This window comes from Rhagoletis pomonella, unplaced genomic scaffold, assembly GCF_013731165.1.
Source record: "Rhagoletis pomonella isolate Grant_MI unplaced genomic scaffold, Rhpom_1.0 Rhpom_scaffold_00001, whole genome shotgun sequence".
NCBI lineage: Eukaryota > Metazoa > Arthropoda > Insecta > Diptera > Tephritidae > Rhagoletis > Rhagoletis pomonella.
This window is the reverse complement of record NW_023458555.1, coordinates 57,984,975-58,006,865: the sequence shown is the minus strand read 5'-3', so window position 1 is coordinate 58,006,865 and position 21,891 is coordinate 57,984,975. Positions and strand designations below refer to the sequence as shown.

General features: G+C 33.6%; 1 protein-coding gene across 8 annotated transcripts in view; it reads left to right on the top strand.

The window, feature by feature from the left end:
• The window catches only part of LOC118746592 (zinc finger protein 704-like), a 308,567-nt gene that overhangs the window by 230,536 nt on the left and 56,140 nt on the right, over positions 1-21,891 (top strand). For all 8 annotated transcript variants that reach the window (XM_036480435.1, XM_036480488.1, XM_036480475.1 and 5 more), the window contains one exon: positions 4,923-4,976. In XM_036480435.1, the coding sequence (XP_036336328.1) occupies positions 4,923-4,976 (54 nt within the window). The remainder of the gene's footprint in view (positions 1-4,922; positions 4,977-21,891) is intronic.

The window sequence follows — 21,891 nt, the reverse complement described above, 5'->3', positions numbered from 1 at the left end:
TGTTTCATCGCTGTTTGCTTGAACGCCAGGGTCACGGCACCGGCTAAAAACACATACACATGTAGCTACTGCTGCTGTTTTTTTTTCAATTGCCTTCTTCAAGTTACGTTTTGTGTTGAAAAAGTTTTTAATTTTTTATTAATAGGTCAATAAACGAATCTCTAAAAATACCAAACCCATTTCATATACATAAATAACACCTATGTATTGTTAAATTCGGTCTCAATATTTTGCCTTTTCTTCAGTTTTTTACCTTACTTAATGCTAAATTACGCTACGCACCTAACCGATCCCACCAAAAATGCGATAACTAAAAGCTATCTCAGTTGGCGGAGAGGTCATGTGAAATTCCACAACACATCAGTCGCTCAGACATCGTCGCCTATTGCCCTATTATATTAACTACTCGGCCAGAACTGAAATGAACTTGTCTCGGCATAACTGTACATGCGCGTTAACAGTGAAATATCATAACTGGGAGTAAAATACTTTTGCCAGACATGCTTTTCTGAGGCCAAAAAAGGGCCTTGTTGGTTACCCCATTCATCTTATTGCATTGATTTGCGACGCACATATGTACATTCATAGTAATTTCACTTTTAGGAAAACATTCAGCAGACGAAGTTGATGACTCTATTTAGACGCAAGAGCAACTGCCGACCGATGCGAAATTCGCCATAGCAATACCACATCAGACTGTTTTGCCTGCCACCATAACTCAGCCTTGATCATTTCATTGATTGTCCTTGAATTCGAACGTTCGCACGCACTTTCTTGTGTCCTAGCTTTCAACGGCTGTCCTTTACAGCAAGCTTTCTGCCTGTGGCAGGGGTCTTATGAATGACTAGCTTGTCTGGATGCCTACAGAATTGACTAACAAAAAGTGTATGCCAAACCTGAGTACGAAAACAGCAACAAGCAACCAAACAGAATATGTAGAAAGATTGACGATAGAAACAACAAAATCTGAACAAATTATCCGTTTCAACGTCTGCCGCAGTTTACTTTATGCACATACATACACGCGTACGTAAATATAAGTATATATACATAAATACCCAGCGGGATAAGGTAATGTCTGGGAATGCAAAAAGTAGTGGATCGCCCCCTATAGCCTTGGTACGAAAAGATGCAAGAATTTCTTCACAGCGATGTCATACGAAAGTAATGTGTGAATCTATATATAGAATTCAAAAATAAATAAAGTCCATGCCACAGGTTTTGAACCCGTGACCAACAACACGGCAGTCGAGCACGCACGCATTCGGCTACGACAGCTGTTGAGATAACGTGAAACAAAAATATTTGACTTAGTTTTCAAACTTTTTGTTTTGTTTGCGGCTTCAAAACTACACATCATCCGCTCGCTTACATTGCGATACATCTTTTTGTTCAACCGTAGTTGTTAATCTTTTCTTGATAGAAAAAGATAATGCATTCCCATTTTCCCACTGGGGTGTTTTCTTTGACGCCGGTGCTCTTGACTACATATCAAAGGAAAGTTTATATTGCACCTTTTTTCGTTCGTTTTGTGCCTCCTACATAGGGTGTAGCCTACATTTGGGCGTTCGAGACCGTGCGTGAATGCCTTTTTATGACTAACAAAAGTACGTATCGAGTTAACAGCTGACTAGTTAAATGTTTAAGTACATGCATACACGTCTGCACGTTTGCGTATGCATACAAGTATACCGATGTTTATCCGTATCTGGAAATTTCTTTCGCGTACTTCCACATACTATGTAACGTCTCATTTTCCCCTCAATTCCCACACCACCTTTAGTTTTTTACTTTTTCTATGCCTACACTGTGTTGTGCTGCATTGCATGATTGTTGTGGATAGAAAGCGTTGGCGGGGAATTCCACATTAAGAATTACTTCCATTTCACCAAGTACGCACACGCAATTTGTAAATTGATAGTGGGTGGCAGCGCCCACTGCGTGCATAGATGTGTGGGCGGTTCTGAGAACAGAATTTAGTTCATACGATAATAAACATACACCTGTACATGTTGGCCCGCCACTCAAAAACAATGTCAATGCCAATGTAAACACGAATACGTTACCACTACCAGCGACAATAACAGTTATCTAGATATTTTTTCTCGTAGACTTGTCATAGCTAAGCCCGCGTCAAGAATAGAAACATACGTCTGCGATTCCCAGTATCCTAGAATTTAATACCAACTTAATATATATGTGTATCATCAAAGTACTTTTATGCAATCTCCAGTTCCTGTAACGTTTTAAAAGCCTATGCAGTGATTTTCGTTTTTATTAGCGACTATGACTGGATTTTACTGTATGCCTGCGAACGAGTTGCACTATGTGGCATAGGACGCCTGTCTGACATCGTTGACGTCAACAGTTTTTCGCAGCAATATGTTAGCTACAAATACTTGCATACTTTTTATTCCGGTTATGTTCTGCAAAGCAGTTTTACCTAAAAACAAATTAATTCTACAATATTTTTTAATTCACATTTTTTGCATCCATGTCATTGACCAGTGGCCAAGTGTTTTTGTTTTTAACACTTATTAAATATATTAATTGACTGCGATCCATTAAATGTTTATTTTTATTATTTATTTTTTTTAATTAATTACCCGCCATACAAATTCATTGACTTAAGAACGTGGCAGACGTGGCAATGGGCCGTATGAATATAAACTAAGCAATTGCTTTTTCTTAAAATTTCATACCTTTTACTTCAATTTTGTTTGAATAAATTGAGTAAAAGATCTGAAATTTTAAGAAAAAGCAATTGCTTATTTTTATTCATACGGCCCAATATTTCCAACTTTTCCAAGCAATTGGCTGTCAAATTGAGAAATAGGAATTTTATTTCGATGTGTGAACTGCCAGAAAGACCTTACTGCCACATTTCGGAAATCAGTTTCAGAAATAAATGTTGCAAGATGTGACTGTAATTGAGAGAGCGCAAATCGATTTCGGAAATATATTTCAACTTGCTCGCGCTGCACTAGCAATCTGCAATTCGCCTTTCGGAAATAAAAAACCTCTTTCGAAAGACACTTTACATGCAAGGTGTGACTGCTCATGCATCTGCTTCCTGAAATTTCTCAATTTGACAGCCTTTTCGAAATATATTGCATTGCCATGTCTGACAGGCTCTTTACCGTTGCCGCTTTCGTCCCACTTTCGGGTGCCGCTGCTAATTTTTATATCTTATATTTAACATATATTCAAGTGCTTTGTCTTCCAAAGTAATTAAGCTAATTAGTATTCGTGTGTTTTTAGTTAAACAACAGCAGTATTGGTGAATTTGATGAGCAAACCGCGAAAGTTAAAGCTCCTTTAGAACGAAATATTTATGTACCTTGCTTTTTGAGTTTTACAGTTATTTTTGTTTTTCTCACATTGCACTTGCGGATGACGGTCAATTCTAAATACAAACGTACATTGGAAGTAAGTATACGTGCGGTTGATTATTGTTGTGAAAATTCAAATCGAATCCGGGTAGGGCAATAAATTGGTAGTTCTAAAATGGGCAGGCAAGCTTCATGTTTAAAACGATAGTGAAATTATTTAAGACAAAATATTGAGCCTGATGGCCTTATATCAGTTCAGCTGTTTTCTATTAACTAGAAGTAAATAGTTAGGATTGTATTTAGAAGGAACTCTGGGTGCTGTTGGCTGCTTTCTGAATATAGCCGGTTATGATATTTGTTAAAATGTTATAATAAGTCGATACATATCAAACCTACCTAAATCCACACTATGGCAATTTTGGGAAATTGTGGTTATTTCTTTCCTTGCTGTATATTCCAAGAAGCTGTTTCAAAACTGAAAAATTTTTACAAAATAGATCTTTGAAGTATTTTTCGAAGAAAAAAACAATCGAAAGGTAAGCCATATTTAAAAGAAAGCAGTCATTACGTTGTACTTAAGCATAATTTAAACATACGAAATGGACTAAGTTAGTTTTAAACACGAATTTCCCAAATTGTCTTCTGGTAGACTTAAAGCTGTAACAGACGGCAAAGCTTATGCATATAATCTGGCACACATATGCGCTTAATAAGTTTACCCTTACAGACGGCAGTAATGCGGATAAAGGAGCTGTAAGGTCAAGGTCGTGGGTTCGAGTCCCACGGCCAGTAGAATTTTCATTTATTTCGTTTCCATTCTTTTTTCATGAGTTCTATATATTTTTTACGTTGCTTTCAGTTAATATTTGTTGACGTTTTGATAAAATTCAACTGCAAAAATTTAAATTAACAAATAGCCAAATAAAATAAAGTAAAATTAAATATATAAATCAAATAAAATGAAAAAAATATAAAATAAATAATAAAAATAACAAATTTTTTCCAATCGCTCCATCCGAGGATTGAACCCGGCAGCTACGGCTACCGCGACGCGAAACTCACCTGTTTTGTTTGCTTACTTGTACAAAGGACAACAGCTGGCCGTTTTTACCAGTGTTGTCATCGAAAACTCCCCGGATGCAAGTTAATTCCCAAACATTTCGGGCATTTGTTCGGCTGCTTATGCGCATTTTAAAGAGGAAAATGCGTAGGTCAAATAAATAATCGAGCCCGTTTTTCAACCGTATTAGACAGGTTTGATATGAGTCGACTCATATGTATGTCACAATATGCAGTAGCAGATACGATTTGCTGGAATAGGCATAAGCAATTTTGATTTTGTTCTAGTAAACTACTGGTAATCGGTATAGCTATGAAATACACAACATAAAAGAACAGGTAGCGGTAATTTCTGCATGCTTAACTCGATTTTGTACAATTTTAGATTATGACACTGTTGCTACAAATTTACGCTATGTATATGTGTACATATATATATAGTGTGGAAAAAATCTCTCATTATTTCGCTCTTCTTAAAAATATTTTTATAAACTCACTTCATAACTGTCTCTCTTTCTTCTTTATTTTTAGGTAAGTCCCTTTGAAGTCAATACACCAGTTCAGCAAATAGGATCTCAATTTAGTGTAAGTTCGAACAATCCAAACTCTAATCTTCTAAATAACGAGATAATTTTGACTTATGTACATATGTGCATACTTATAGCGCTATTACACGATATGTATTTTGCATATGTAAATGCCAATTTTGTGGTGCGTTCTAATTAATGGTACATACGAGTAGATTACGAAGGTTTAAATGCACTGAGAAATATGTTTATGTAATCTTATGTTATAACTCATTTACATTAAACGAAAATAACTTAAAAGAAATTATTTATGTTTTTTATGTTTGGTTTGGCCGGTAACATATCGAAAAGTCGGTATAATGTAAATATATTTCATTCCACTGCCATTCAATGTAATCCACTCTGTTTCAGTCCAATTTGATTATACATGTTTTCTTTACTTGTCCATTCAAAGTCACCGATCTGTTCGCACAAACCTCGTTGAAGTATGGAGTGAAATTACTCAACATTAGTGACTTCCTATTCCATTTCGGCTGGGCAGTAGATCACGTTGAGTATTTGCAATAGCATGTAATTTTGGTGAATTTGGTAAAATTATGCGAAACGCGCGTCACTTGGCTCGTACATACGTAGTATTTAGAAATATCTTAAATATAATTTCACACGCTCCATGACGAAATGTACCCGCAAGCCAACTCCAACTCTATGCCCACAGCTGCGATATTGTGCACGAATGCCTCATAGTTAGCTGCGATCTCAACTTTACTTCTTTGCCTCGCTTAGCTACGTATGTACGTAATGATACAATTTTTATTGCAGTCCGAGCATAGCCGAGCAAAGTGAAGTAACTTTATGCACTGAACTTACATATGTTTATGGATTTTGATTTTTAGGATATTAATAATTATTACGGCGGGCGCTGTGGTGTAGTGGTTAGAAGTGCGCACTACCATTCCGCAGGACCTAGGAGGAAAACCTTTTTCTAATAGTGGTCGTCCCTCCATATGCAATGGCAAACCACCGATTGTATTTCTGCCGTGAAAAACAGCTTCTCAAAAAAATATAATCGCCGTTCGGAGTCGGCGTAAAACCGTAGAAACGGAAAAAATAGCAGATTTTGGGGCAACTTTTTATATTTGTATTAGAGCATATCCTTTTACAAAAAATAAAAATTAATCAAGCTACTTACGACGAAAATCGAAGTATGTATAAATAAAAAAGTTGTGAATGGTCAAATGAAAATCATAGTTTTTTTTTGAAATATCAGGAGGAAAGAATGTTACTCATACGCCACGTACGAGTATGCTATTTTCAAATCTCTCCCTTGTAAAGTTTTAATTCTTTTTCATTCGCAGTGCAAACTTAAAATTAACATATCTTGGGGAAATGACCTGATCTAGTAAAACGGCATATAGATCCGAAATCTAAGACCTAAAATTAAATTTACGTGTCTCGTTGATTTTTTGTGTCGTTCTAGGCGTTCTTACAGTGTTGTTATTAAATATTATTACAAAAGTGAAATAAATTTGGAAAAACGCGGAGATTTTTGTTGTGACAAAATTGCAACCAGAGAATTTAGCCTGTTTAACCGGAATCTTCTATATGTGTTTGATCCAAATCGAAGACCTAACCACTTTCTATAAAGGTTAATTAATGTTCGTTTCGATCAATATTTAATACCAAAATTTTCTCCATTTCATTTCTTTTTGTTAAATTTGCTAATACCATGTTTGTTTGCCATTATACCATTTTTTTGACAGATACGGATAGCGTATGACATAAATTATTTACATATATTTTTTCTGATTGTTACTGAATAAAAATAACACTTCAACATATGTATATGGTAAAATCTTTTGAGATGATGATTTTTCAATTTAAAAAAATGTAATTTTCAAAATCGTGGCACAATTTTTTTTGCCATAAATTGTCACCTTTCAACCTAATTGAGGTATACTTTAACCCGCGTAACTAATATTTTTTAATAGCTACTTTATTTAAACCACATGTTTAAAATTGTTTCCTATTAGCCGGGTCAAGTAGATTATCAAGGTTGCAATAATTCGCATAAAGCTGAAAATTAGTGCGAATGTTACGAAAACGAAATGTGAACGAAACGAAAATGTGAAAAATGCTAATCGAACCCAGATCTATATGTTTTACCATTTTTCACAAAGCGGTAAGGTTTATCTTAAAAACAGGTAAGACAAATCTTAAAAAAACTACCATTTCTGCGATACAACGATTCAAAAAATTGTATTCCCCATAGTATGAACAATTTCCACTCTACTTGTAGGGTAGTGTATTTAGCGGGTTTTTCAACGTGGTTTCCCGGTAGGCCTACTGCACGACTTATTGTGGTCCTGACGAAGTAAATAATATTGTATGAAATAAAAATATTAAGGTGGGAAGTGATGATTAAAGTTATTTCGCGCAGGAGCTACTTTTTTTACTAACGCTCTTCAAATTATTTTTAGAGGTGAGCAAATTTTTACACATACCCAAATACACAATCACAAAAATTACACAATGGCATATGAATGACCAAATCTCACGAGTTGCCACCTTTTACGACAAAAACGTGGTATTACGCCTATCTTAGAAAATGCATTATCTTCAGTTTTGAAAAAAGAACAAGATTTCAACGCGAAGTTTTATTTAAATGAAAATTTAAAAAATATATACTAAAAAAGTAAAAGACAACCTTCTTATTTGGCGCGAAACCGTCTAAGCGATTTTGGCCAAGTTCAACAAAGCACGCCAGTCGTTTCTTTTCTGTGCCAACTGACGCCAATTGGAAATGCCAAGTGAAGCGAAGTCCTTCTCCACCTGGTCTTTCCATCACAGTGGGGACTTTCCTCTTCCTCTGCTGCCACCAGCGGGTTCCGAGTTGAATACTTTCAAAGCTGGAGCGTCGGTGTCCATTCGAACGACATGACCAAGCCAGCGGAGCCGCTGTATTTTAATTCGCTGCACTATGTCCATGTCGTTGTGAAGCTCTTACAGCTGATCATTCCATCGTCTGCGGTACTCGAAAAAAAAACAACCACTCGTGCTCACATACCCGTTGTTGAGTATGTAACGTATACGCCCCGTAGCACCATACGCAGTCATCTAACACGTTTACTCGCACGCCTTAATTTAAAATTCATATTATTAAAAAGTAATTAAATATCGGCGTGGGAGATTTGTACACAGTATTCCATATGCACATATATATATATTACTTTCTTCATGTATACAACAATTTTAGAATGAATTTCGAGTTTGCCGATAAAAATTGGCATTTTAGTTTCTCATATCATAGTCATCTCTTACTCAATGTAATAAGCTTTCATTTGGTAACACACTAGTTTTATTACACTCGATTAGTTCGTTTTTGCAAGAAGAATATTTTAACCGTTTAATTTTAACATTTTGTACTATCTAAAATTATTACAATTGAAAATCGTAAAATTTGAAAATCTGCAAAACTGCGACAAGTATTCTGCGTGCTGTCATATTTTTTAATTTCATGGTAAACTCTTGAAACTTCACAGATATGTTGTATTTGATGCCAACGTCCATTGCCTCTAATATGAAGAATCTATTTAAAAACATCCCAAAGTTATTGAAAAAAAACAATTATGATATTTTCAAAAGACTATGAAAAAATTAGTAATTTCGTTACTTTTTCTCCTAAATAAACGTTTTAAGGCTCAAATTTTTCAAATACTTGATTTCATTTTTATTGTAACTATTTCTGGAACTTCATTGATTGAAATAAGTGCAAGAATGCTTTTTCGTTTTTTTTTCTGCCGAGAAGGGAATGGCACTAAAAAACAACTTGTGAGATTTGCTCATATACATTTGTTTACCTTTTATTAAGAAATGTTAAGTGGCACATTTTTCCACAACCAAGGATTCTTCTTCGGAAGAAGTAAAGTAGTATATTTTCCACACACAAATATAAAATAAGTACCGCTCAACCAGTTTCACAAGCAAATCCACGATTTTTATAAAATACGCGAAAATCAGTGAACGCCTTTTTTCTCGCATTTGGTAATTGACACATTTGTTTTATACCTCAGAACATACAAATGATCCTGTAATATGCCAGTACCCAAACTTTCCCCATCTCAAAACACGTATACATAGATAGTTTTTAATTCCCGAACAGTTGATCCGAACCTAAACCACGGTTCGAAGACAAAAAAGTTTTGACTAGCAAGAAGGGTTCGAATCGCTGAACAGAACCGACCAAGTTGTTCTTCCAGTTTGCGTTCTTGATTATAACAATGTAATAAGGATAAGAACCTTAACATAGTTATTGAATTCATTAGGAAGATTTACATACACATGTATGTATATTAGGGTGGTCAAAGTAAAAATTAAAGTGGGTATTTTAATACTCTCTTCCTCCCCGTTTTTATACCCGAGCGCACTTGTGCACAAGGGTATATTAATTTTGTTCACATAACGGTTGTTTGTAACAGCCAAAACGAATCGAGATAGATAGAGACAAATGTATACATAAATGCTCAGAATGAATAGAGAAGCCGATTAAGCCATGTCTGTCTGTCCGTCTGTCCGTCCGTCCGTGTGCACGATAATTCGAGAAAAAATTGAGATATCTCAACGAAATTTGGCATGTAGGTTTCCCTTTACCCAAGGTAGTTTGGTATTGAAAATGGGCGAAATCGGACTGTAACCACGCCCACTTTCCATATAACGGTAATTTCCAGAAATACGAAAACTGCGATATTTTAGTAACTACTGCCGATATTTCACTCAAAATTGACATTTACAATAACTTTCAGACGAAAATAGTAATATTATAAATTTTTGGAAAATGGGCGTAGCCACGCCCACTTATGATTACATGTGTATATATTAGTAACCGCTGCACCAATTTCTTCCAAACTTGGCACACTTTTTAGCCTTGGTACAACGTACCAAATGGCCGAACATTTTTAAAATCGGACTAACCACGACCACATCCCATACAACGGTAATTTAAAGAAATACAAAATCTTCGATAAATCAGTAAATATTAAAGCTAATTTATTCAAAATTGATTCTTGCAATAATTCTTTACCAAGAAATACGTTTATAATAAAATTTTGGAAAATAGGCGTGGCACCGCCCACTTATGCTCACATACATATATGTATCTCGGTAACCGTTCTACCAATTTGTACTAAACTCGGTATGGTTATTGTGCTCGCCACATGAAAGCAAAATGTTGAAAATTATTGAAATCGGACTAAAATTACGACCGCTTTTCATATAACGGTAAATTTCAGAAATGCTTCAAACTTCAATATTTCGAAATTTAAGGACGCTAATTTACTCAAAATTGATACACCCCGGCTTACCATGTAGCGGTAGCTTTCAGAAAGGTGAAAAAACATATACATATGTAATACTTGCGCCGGGTATTTAGTGTTCGGCTCCGCCCGAACTTAGACTTTCTTACTTGTTTATTTTGAAATCAAAAAAGTTTTCCATGTGTTTTGTGTGGAAAAAATTATTTTTTGTAGGAAATGTATAGAATTCTTGGAATGAATATTTTTTGATTGGAAAATTCTGTTTCTCTCATATATGTAATACTTCTATATTGGCAGTAAGCTAACTTCTCAATGTGTAAGCATTCAGAAATCAAAGCGAGACAGTCTAGTACCGTTTTTGTCAATGTATTGTGTACTTGAGTGCCGTTTTTGTATATGTGTTGTGTACATGTTTATTTATAAACGTGTGCGTTCTTTTTCTTTCGTACGTGTTTATTGATATATCTGAACTGTAGTGTTTTCGGACGGTACTAGCTCTTACTGCCAATATAGGAGTATTACATATATGGTTTCTCTTCATGATTATAATTGGAAATAATACCCAATTTTTTATTTAACTTTTTTTATAGGGCTTATGAAAAATCATTAGTATTAAAAATGGCAAAATAAACAATTAGGTATTATTATTGAAAGCATCCGGAAAAGGAACCGAGTTTTTCGATCGAAAAATATTGATTTTTAAAAATCCTACATGGAAAACTTTGCGCCAATATTTTTCGGCATAGAACAATCCCAGGAGTAGGAGCACTAAAATTCCGACTTTACATTTTTTTTACCAACCTAATGTACGTACATAAGTGAATGTGAATTGCAGAAAATCTAGAGTTTTATATATTTGTAGAAGTAAATTCGTATTAAAGAAACAGTTTATTATTGCATTTCCCAATAACTTAATAACATTTACTCCTGCATTGATAGAGCTAATGATTTAATAATTCATTATGCTAAAATTATAAACGCATGACTTATTGACAAGTTATTTTTTTCTATTTAATTGAAATAATTTTTTTACAAAAATAAAGTTAAAATTTTTCTCAAATACCCTATAAATCCAGTTTTCAAACCATCTGCAATATATAAAAATATCAACAAACTTTTTTAAAATATCAAGATTTCTTGGGAAGATTTTGAGTGTGCAGTTTAGTAGCGATGATTTTTGTCAAATGTTTGCTGATGATGTTGTGCATTTTCATTCATTCAAAGTATGCTCGACATTTTTATTCATCCTTCATTTAATTACATATGTATGTACATACTAGGGATGTTGCGGATGTGGAATTTTAGACATCCGCGGATGCGAATGCGAATGCGGATCTCAAGTATTTTATTAGAATCTAGCATAATAGCGAGATCGTTGTTTAAACAGCGCTTATAAGCCAAACCAGATACATATGTCATGTTGTTTAAGAATTTGGAGAACCTGCAACTTTATCAGCACTTTTCGATTTTAGTTTTTGTAATTCATTTTTAATACTTTCTTCTGCGACTGCTTTGAAAAATTAGTACTTATAGCGAGCTAAATAGGTGGATTTGGAAAATAGATTATTATTTTTGAACAATATTCTGTTTTCAAAGTCGTGCCTGCCAGCCGAATCGGATCAGAATATTGTTATTTTTTTTTAAAGCACCCCGTTTTTTTATAAGCATTTGAATAACAGATAGTTACGTAATTCTTATCTAATTAAAGGTCAGACCTATAGCTTTTTAATTATTTGAGCATCGATTCTCTTTATAGCTAGACGTTGATCATTTCTACTGGAAATCCCTATTGAAGGAGCTTACTCATTGACTTTAAATAGCAAAGAAGGGACAGTTTTACCACAGAAGTTTTTAGCCAGGGATCCACTGATATCCCTATGAAAAAAAAAAATATACAACAAGTAAACAAAACTACTGTTTTTTAAATTTTTGCTTAAAATAAATTCCTCAAAGAGCCCCATTTGAAATTATTGAAACGAATATATTTAACATCAAAAGCAAATAACGAAAATTTGTTTAAGAATTACAGTGCACAATTTCTTCTTTTGTGTTTAGTAGTTTTTTTTTATGATTGGTCCAAAAAAATCATAATAAAAAAGAAAGCAAGGCAGGTATTTAAAGCACAGAAAAAAAAATTTATTAAAAGGACTATGTTCTCTTTGACGTACCTCAAAAGTCAGTAGATGTGTTATATAGCTTAAGAAATAATATTTTAAAGACATTTTTATCAAAGTTGATAAATATGACATTTGACCAGTTTTGTTACACAAATATTCCTACGACCACAGGCAAAAATATTGGCTACAATATGTAATTTTTTTGCCATATATACGTTTTATCGGCCCACTTGCAAAATATTCGCATTCGCAAAAGCTCCGCATTGATTATTGCGAATGCGAAAGCGAATGCGAATGTTAAAATTAATGCGGAAACTCCGCGGTTGCGAATGCGAATATTCGCAACAACCCTGGTACATACATACATATGTATGCATAGCAAAACCATAAGAAGTAACTCATACGCAGCGTAAGACCTCTCAGATGAAAGGATGGGTCTATGCTAAAACCTGGACGAGTTTTACTTTTCCCTCTCAATAATAATAATTACAAATTAAACATTTAAGTAGTTTTAAAAGTTGTAGGGATTTTTTCCCAAGGGTAGTTTTAAAATTTATCTGCCCTATAGACACAAATTTTGTTCTGAAAAAGGGCAGATAAATTTTAAAACCTACTTGAGAAAACCGCACGCAAACTTTACGGACAACACACAACTCTAAGTTTGTAGAACGGCTGGTTTTATAAAGGTTTTATAAGGCTCTTTTCATAGACTGTGCTCTTATAAGGGTTTATAAGGCTCTGAAAAAAGAGAATTTATTCAAAAAAGCATTGCATGCAGACATATTTTTATATGCTTCATTTTCTATAGTCTTTTCTCTTCAATTTCATGGTTAGTAAAAATCCTCTACTAATACAAACTTTTAGATCTCTATAAACTGTCTTCATTCAGAGCGATTAATAATTTATTTTCTTTTTTGTTGAGTAATTAGTCAGAAATAACCATAATTATACACCTCTATAAATTTTCATATTTAGAGCAATTTCGCATTCTCTTTTTGAAGTACAATTTGTCTTCATAAAGAACGCTCTTCAGTCACATTACTTCGGATTTCGCTAGATAAAAATATACTTTGTTTTTGAAGTTATAAACCTCTATAAATTTTTCTGTGTTGATATTTACTTGCTGGCGTTTTATTCAATCGCATAAAAAGATGAAGCCCTGATAAAACTGTGTTGCAAATTGGTTAAAAAAAAAGAAAACGAAATTGTGTGAAAAATTTAATTCCACAGTGGCGATAAATTCTCTTTTGCACACTTTGATTTTCTCGCGGGGAATTCAGGTTTATGATTTTTGTTTTTAACTGAAAATATGTTTTTATCTTACCGCTTTTCAACCAATTGGTTATTACATTTCTGGAACCATTGTTTTTGGGAACTTCCCAATCTTCTGGTAAAGCTTCAGTGCCAAGACGTCCATTTTTGAAAAATTTGCCAATTTTAAAAGATTTTCTTCTACTTATTTTTATAAAAATTTCAAAAAGCGTTAACGATCGTTTGATTAAAATGCAGAAAAGGATCTCAAAACGAGCAAAAAGTCTTTACTTCCAACGAAATGTCATTTTGTAGATTAAAATTTTGCACTAAGAGAAACGTAGAGGGAAACAAAAAGGAAACACTCTATTCAATGCTCTTCACGTAAACTTTTTTAACACTTCAATATTTACGTTTTGAGCGTTTTGTATGACTTTTCTATATTCTCAGAGAAAATGCTCGATTCATGGCTCTTCACGTAGACACTTTTGAATTTGATCAATTCATAAAGGAATTAGTATGTTCAGGCGCTCCGAGTAAACTATTTTGGATTTTAATCATGATAAAAATATAGTAAGGTAGAACCGCTGAGAGTCACTTTTAAAATTCTTGACGTTTCCAAACAATTTAATTTTTAAATTTACTCACACACACATTTTAATTTTCAATCTCAAGCAACAACAATTTCGAACAATTTAATTTTTTTATTTTCACTTTTATATGATTTTAAAATGTTGGCAAACTTCAAAAAAAAATCATGGCCGACAAATTGAGAGAACGGTTCTACCTTGCTATATTTATACCCGAGCACACTTGTGCACAAGGGTATATTAATTTTGTTCCATTACGGTTGTTTGTAACAGCCAAAACGAATCGAGATAGATATAGACAAATGTATACATAAATGCTCAGGATGAAAAAAGAAATCGATTAAGCCATGTCTGTCTGTCCGTCCGTCTGTCCGTCTGTCCGTCCGTCCGTGTACACGATAACTCGAGCAAAAATTGAGATATCTCAACGAAATTTGGTATGTAGGTTTCCCTTAATCCAAGGTAGGTATTGAAAATGGGCGAAATCGGACTGTAACCACGCCCACTTTCCATATAACGGTAATTTCCAGAAATACGAAAACTGCGATATTTTAGTAACTACTGAAGATAATTCACTCAAAATTGATATTTATAATAACTTTTAGACGAAAAATAGTAATATTATGTATTTTTGGAAAATGGGCGTAGCCACGCCCACTTATGGTTACATGTGTATATCTTGGTAACCGCCGCACCAATTTCTTCCAAACTTGGCACAGTTGTTGGCCTTGATACAGCATACTAAATGGCCGAAAATTTAAAAAATCGGACAATAACCACGCCTACATCCCATATAACGGTAATTTTCGCAAATACGAAAACTGCGATATTTTAGTAACTACTGAAAATTATTCACTCAAAATTAATAGACGAAAACTAAGAGTGTTATAAATTTTTGGAAAATGGGCGTAGCCACGCCCACTTATGGTTACATGTGTATATCTCGGTAACCGCTGCACTAATTTCTTCCAAACGTGGCACAGTTGTTGGCCTTGGTACAGCATAAAAAATCGCCGAAAATTTTTAAAATCGGACGATAACCACGCCCACATCCCATGTAACGGTAATTTAGAGAAATACAAAATCTTCGATAAATCAGTAAATATTAAAGCGAATTTATTCAAATTGATGCTTGCAACAATTCTTTACCAAGAAATACGTTTATGGTAAAATTTTTTGGAAAATGGGCGTGGCACCGCTCTCTTAAGATCACATATATGTATATCGGTAACCGTTCTACCAATTTGTACCAAACTCGGTGTGGTTATTGTGCTTGCCACATATAAGCAAAATGTTGAAAATTATTGAAATCGGACTAAAATTACGGCCGCTTTTCATATAACGGTAAATTTCAGAAATGCTTGAAACTTCAATATTTCGAAATTTAAGGACGCTAATTTACTCAAAATTGATACACCCCGGCTTACCATCTAGCGGTAGGTTTCGGAAAGGTGAAAAAACATATATTTAATACTTGCGCCGGGTATTTAATGTTCGGCTCCGCCCGAACTTATACTTTTTTACTTGTTTTATCATGAGTTTAATAGACAAATTGACTTTATAAGTGTCTTTGAATAGACATCTTGCTGTAGCGCCATATTTTTTGTGTATTTTTAGGTAATGAAAAAAAGTTTGAAAGGTGAAAAAATTAAAATTTTAATTTTCTTAACTTTTTCTGAATTTTTATGACAGAAAATAATTCATTGTTCTATTAATTATATTGAAAGCCACATTTTTAAGATTTTTTTTTTATTTTTATTGTATAAATGAGTTTTTTTATAAATACGATTTTTGAAATTGTTTAATAAAAATTAAGAATTTCGCAAGCGCGTAAATTTTAGCAAGGGTAGCGATCCTGATTTTACCGGAAAACTCGTTGCGTTCATGAAATTACATTCAGGAGAAATGCCGAAAAATTATACAAAGTCCTTTAATTATTATTCAATTGACATTTCCTTTCATAAAATATTTCAGGAAGAGAAAACTATTTCAGTTCAGAACTACTTCTCCATCGAAAGATATTTTAGCATAATATTTTACCTTTCAATTTATTTTTTATACTTTTCAATTTGCAAAAAGAACTTCACAGAGTGAATCTTTAGAACAAAAGCTGATGTTACAGCCTTCTGTATGCGCTTTAAAGAAGAGAAAAATGTTACTCTTGTATTTTGGTAGTTTCATAAAGTTAAGAGTAGTCTATAAAATATCCTTATAAAATATTTGAAGGTTTTAAAAGCCAACGTCAGCACATACTCTGCCAAGTTGATAAATATACACCTTTCCAAAACTTTTTTCTGGTCCTAAATCAATCCCCTGCTTGGGGAAATAAGAAGTGATACCGCAATGAATGTTAAAGAGTAAACGGGGCAGCTCCTGTTACACCTTGCTATACAAAACCTTGTGGTTGCCCCAGAAGTTATTGAGCAAAAATTTAAGAAGTTACCATATTATTTTTAATAAATTCTTAATGTGAATGGAAAAAAGTAAAAAAAAATCTGGGCATATTTTAGGTCAGTCGGAGTAGGGAGTAGATTTTAAACTTAAAAAAGAAATCGGAGTAAATCTACTCCTATCAGAGTAAAGTCCGAACGCTGGTTCATATTAAATGCTCTTCAGCAATATGTTTCGAGGTCTGGGTTGAGACTTTGAATGCTTGCAAACACATTTAGTAAATGAATGAAACAAAGCAAAAATGGAAAAATTGCCACATATGTACATATGTAGCTATACACATGCATGTGTAAGAGTTCTTTAGTAAATCAAATGCAGCACAACCATATGTATGCATATTTAGTTGTATGTAACTGGGAACAAACATATACCGTGCCAGAATACCTTTCTGGCCACCCGGCGTTGCAGCGACGCGTTTACTTTATAAACACATAAAATAACGCCTCTACATAACACATTAATGTATATACTATGTGTATAGAAGTGCGCATGTGTGTGTTTCTAGGCAATTTTATATGCTGCAAGTACATAATGAATAAATTGCACCGTAAATATGCTTGACCTGGTTTACTTTTCACGCCACACCGATGAGGCCCACTCAACCCTGCATAAATGCAATATATCACGTCGACGTTGCATGTACCGAAGCGAGCGACACGGCCTTGCTAAATGCCACAAACGCTAGCCTAATGGGTGGATGACAATAACGCAGTCACTGGGTTGTTTAATGCTTAAAATTAGTTGCACATACGTATACTGTACACATAGCATATGAAAGTATACAATGCATCAAAAATTTTATAAAATGGTGTTAATAAATAAATTGAGACAAGTAGAGTACTCTAAATATTTATTGTAACATCCTTTGGACAAAAATTAAAAGTAAACCGCCACCACACATAGTTCTTATATACATATATGTAGATTTGTAGGAATATACATATGTACATATGTATGTATGTATGAAGGAAGGCGGTCACCTCTATCTACCTTGACCGAATTTGCTAAATAGTTAAGTTGTTCATACACTAGTATGTTTTTTTATAAATACAAACATATATGTACATACTGTATATACTAATAACATATGCACTCGATTATATGCATTTGTATGTATATACATTCATAAATACATATATAAATATATTTTTTTTACTTATACACATTGCTTCCACATTAGCTATCTTGGAGCCAGCTCTACTCCTAGCTGCTACTTGATGTTGGTGTTTCATAGTGTATATTAGTTATACAGAAATTTAATGTCCTTGCAACACTGCTGCAGCATATTTCCACTGCAAGCGTTCATTTTGCCCTACAAAGTTTTGTGCTGGGCGATTGCAAAACTTGCCCCACTTTTAGTTAACATACATACATACATAGATATAGCTCACCTTGAGTGCAGCATAAAAAGGATTTTAACTCAATATACATACATAAATAAATACATCTGTACATATGTAAATGCGTAGGTATATGCATAGTATGTAAATACGAGTACATAAACACCCTTGCAAATATGCTTTTTTTTTGGTAAATTCAGCCTTGCGAAGCACCGATGTTGCAGCATTGCTGTAAATATTTTGGCTGTCGCGCTTGTCACCAAAGAAACGGAACTAGGTCAAACCAGAAAATGGCAAAAAATATGAGGTTTACTGCTAATGCAATGTTGTCCTTCGAAAATACATACGCCATTAAAGCTGTTCCTAAATTCATTACATTTTATTTGTCTTGGTTAAAGTAAACTTCAACTTTCATTAAAAATACATGACATATTTATTGGCCGATCCAGTGTTTGGTATGGAAAATATAAGAAACCCAAAATATGTTTTTTAGTACTAAAACCTGTCTTGGCGTTGACCACGTCTCGTAAAGCACCCAAGTACATAGTTCCCCTTCTACCATCAAGAGGTAGCGCGTTGAAAACTTTCAGCGCTGGAGCGTTTGTGACTAAGTAAGCGGAGCCGAAAGAGCTACAGTGCCCATGTCGACGAATTTGATCACTCTATCGCCAGAATTATTGAATTTTCTTCTACGGCTCGTCTCTAGTTTACTGTTTTCCACAAGATGCTCACTATATTTTAAGTCTGGCAGCTGCGCTTTTATACCTGGCCACTTTTGGTACGAGTATGTCTAAATTTTCTTGGTATATTGGTACATAAGTTTCCATATTTATTACTTTTTTGGTGTACAACAAAAAATTGTATTATTAACTAATTGCACTGGATCACAAATTCTATTTTATTTTTTGCGCACCCGGTCCCACTATCCAATACCTATGTAGAATTGCTCGCTGATTCCGAAACTCGTAATAACAATGGACAAGTTTTCGAGATATTTTCAATTAAAAACGTTTCGACTTAATCACGTATAGTATGTACGTACATATGTATATCTTACGAACCATTTGAACAATCCTAACCCGAAACGTAGAAAATTAAAAGTAAAAAGAAAAACATGCAGGCGTGTTCTGCAAATCGTACGTTTTCAAATCGGAACGATTTACAAAATCTATTTCGGAGGATTTATAATAAAGAGGGAAAAATTAGGCACTAAAACGATGGATATAACGTAATTGATGTGTTTACAGCAGTTTCCATTTGAGACATTGTCTACTTTGATTACAAATATACAACAATACTTCGGAAATCGCACCGATTTGAAATCGTACGATTTGCAGAACATGCCTGTTACATCACTTTTCGATAGGCCTAGTAGTTTCTGAGAAGACTATTAATCATTCCATTTTTTTTTTATAAAAAATGTAAAAAATTCCAACTTCATATTTTGCAATAATTATTCTTCATAAATAAATTCTTATGTTGTAATTGAAGTGAGTTGTATAATTTTAATAAACTTATTTGGTCTCTAAATTGTCAAATATATTTGCATGTGAGTCTTTAAATAAAGCGATTTAAACCCAGCATTTGGAGCACATGCGCTAATTATTGGGCCATGCAAAGGATGTATTTGATGCTTCTGGAATGAAATAAATTTGTAAAGAAAGTCGCACCAATTTAAAATTCTTTTATTTAAATTTATTTTGTTTCGATTTTTGTATACAAAAATAGATTCTTATCTTGACATTTTAAATACCAGAAGCAACAACAATATACACAAAAGTGTTGTTTTTGTTACAATGCTACTGCATGTTTGATATGCCTTGGCTAGAACGAAGAATCCACCTTAACTCAACTTCAGCTTTACAGCCCGATTCCGCATCACTGACAAGTTCACCACAGTCACTTTCATGACAGCTAGTCATTGTTCGCTATTCTAGCGCTCTAACAAAAGCTTGTTTTGCTGACAGTCTTGTCAGTTCTAGAAAAGGTGCTGACAGCTGTTTATTGTATTCATTTTTGAAATTTGTGAAATTATGGAGGAAGAAATTTTAATTTATGCATTGGCTATGAAAGCCCAGGAAAAAAAAGAAAAAATTGATAAAATGGAAAAATAGAGTGATACACTAGGGCTGGGCATCTCCAAAATGCAACAATTTTTATTCTAATATTTTTCCGCCAATTTTGTATAAAAAATGGTTTATTCAACAACAAATAACATAAAAATAAAATTCCTAAACTTTGTGCAAAACTCGCACAAAATCATCAAAATTTTCAACTTTTTAATCAGAGTTTTTACAAATTTTTTGAGTATGCAATTTTGCAGCCCATTAAATTCTAGTAAAGAAAATGCAAGTTCGGAGTTAGTAAAAAATCGTGTTGATTTTTGAGAATTTTTTTTTTGTTGAAGATGTTTTGCATTTTTTCCATATAAAGTAAAAAATATTGTGTACGGAAGAGACTGCGTGAAAACAAATTGCCAAAAATCAACGGTAATTCCTAGCTACTTAAAACTTGCACTTTATTATAATAAAATTGCGCTACAAATCTGCATACTCAAAAAAATTCTAAAAAATCAATTTAAAAAGTTGAAAATTTTCATGAAAATTTGCTGCATTTTCGTGAGTTTTGCACAAAGTTTAGGAATTATATTTTTATGTTGTTGTAGTATGAACTATACTTTTATACGAGATTAGCAGAAAAATATTAGAACGAAAATTGTTGCATATATTGTGAAAAATTTGCTGTGCCAATAGTTTGTTCCGGCAGTGTATGTATATATAACCTCTTTCCATTTGATTGCCGTGCGTATTGGATCATTTAAGCAATTCAGCCCTTGTGCTACCTCCTCCCAAAGCAATTGCATATGCCGCAGCTCCTTTGGATTGTTTTTGCCTGCTTGGAACTCCGTTCAAACTTTACGCACCTACATACATTTATATGTAGCACACATATTATTTCAAAAGAAAAGAAAATAAAGAAGTTTTTATCACACTATCAAAATAATAACACATTTTAAGTATTTTTTTACATAAAATATGTAAACAAACTTACTTCTTCTCAGTTGCCATCTGTTTGACTTAACTCACCAGTCAGCTGTTTTGCCTTTCATTGCGTGGTGAGTTTAAAGAGCTTTCAGCTTTTCAGTCATCGAACTAGAATAGCAGGGGAGCTTTCAACTGACAACGTCTCTGACATGGCAGCACTGACAAGCAACGCTGTCAGTTTTTACAGAATCGGGCTGTTAGTTCCAAAAGTTTTTGTCATTAATGCCATACTTGACTTTAATTTAATTTTTTTGCTTCTCAGTTACATTTATTAACATTCATTTAAAGGAAAAAATCAACAAAATATATGTAAAACACTTAACCTTGAAATTTCTAATTACGAATTAAGTTTCATTGCTGTTGGCAACGCCGTAAATTATCATTTTGATAGCACGAAAAGTCCAAAACTTTTAAATTAACGATGAATCTACCTTCAGACATTTCTCTGCGTGAGGCAATGAGTATTTTAGAAAAAACTTCTGAACTGGAACGATGAATCCGCTTTAAGAGCCGACCGAAGCATTGAAATGAATATCCATTGACAATTGCATAAAATAAAAATATACACTTAGGTCTCGTTTTATGCGGTATATAAGTTTCTCGGAAAGCCGCATAAAAAAGTTCTTTACTTTCATACAAAAACAGGGGATACATTCCAGCATTTTCAAAAACCGCATAAATTCAGATACTCCATGTAAAAATTCCAAAAAAAAAACAAAACAATTTATTTCTTCACTTCAACACTTATTATTCCATGTAAAACTGGACATTAATTTCATAAATAAAATTTTACCTGTATTTTAACCAAACAAAAAAATACCACAAATAAATACATGAATTTTGTAAGAATACAAAGACAAATTAATTAGAA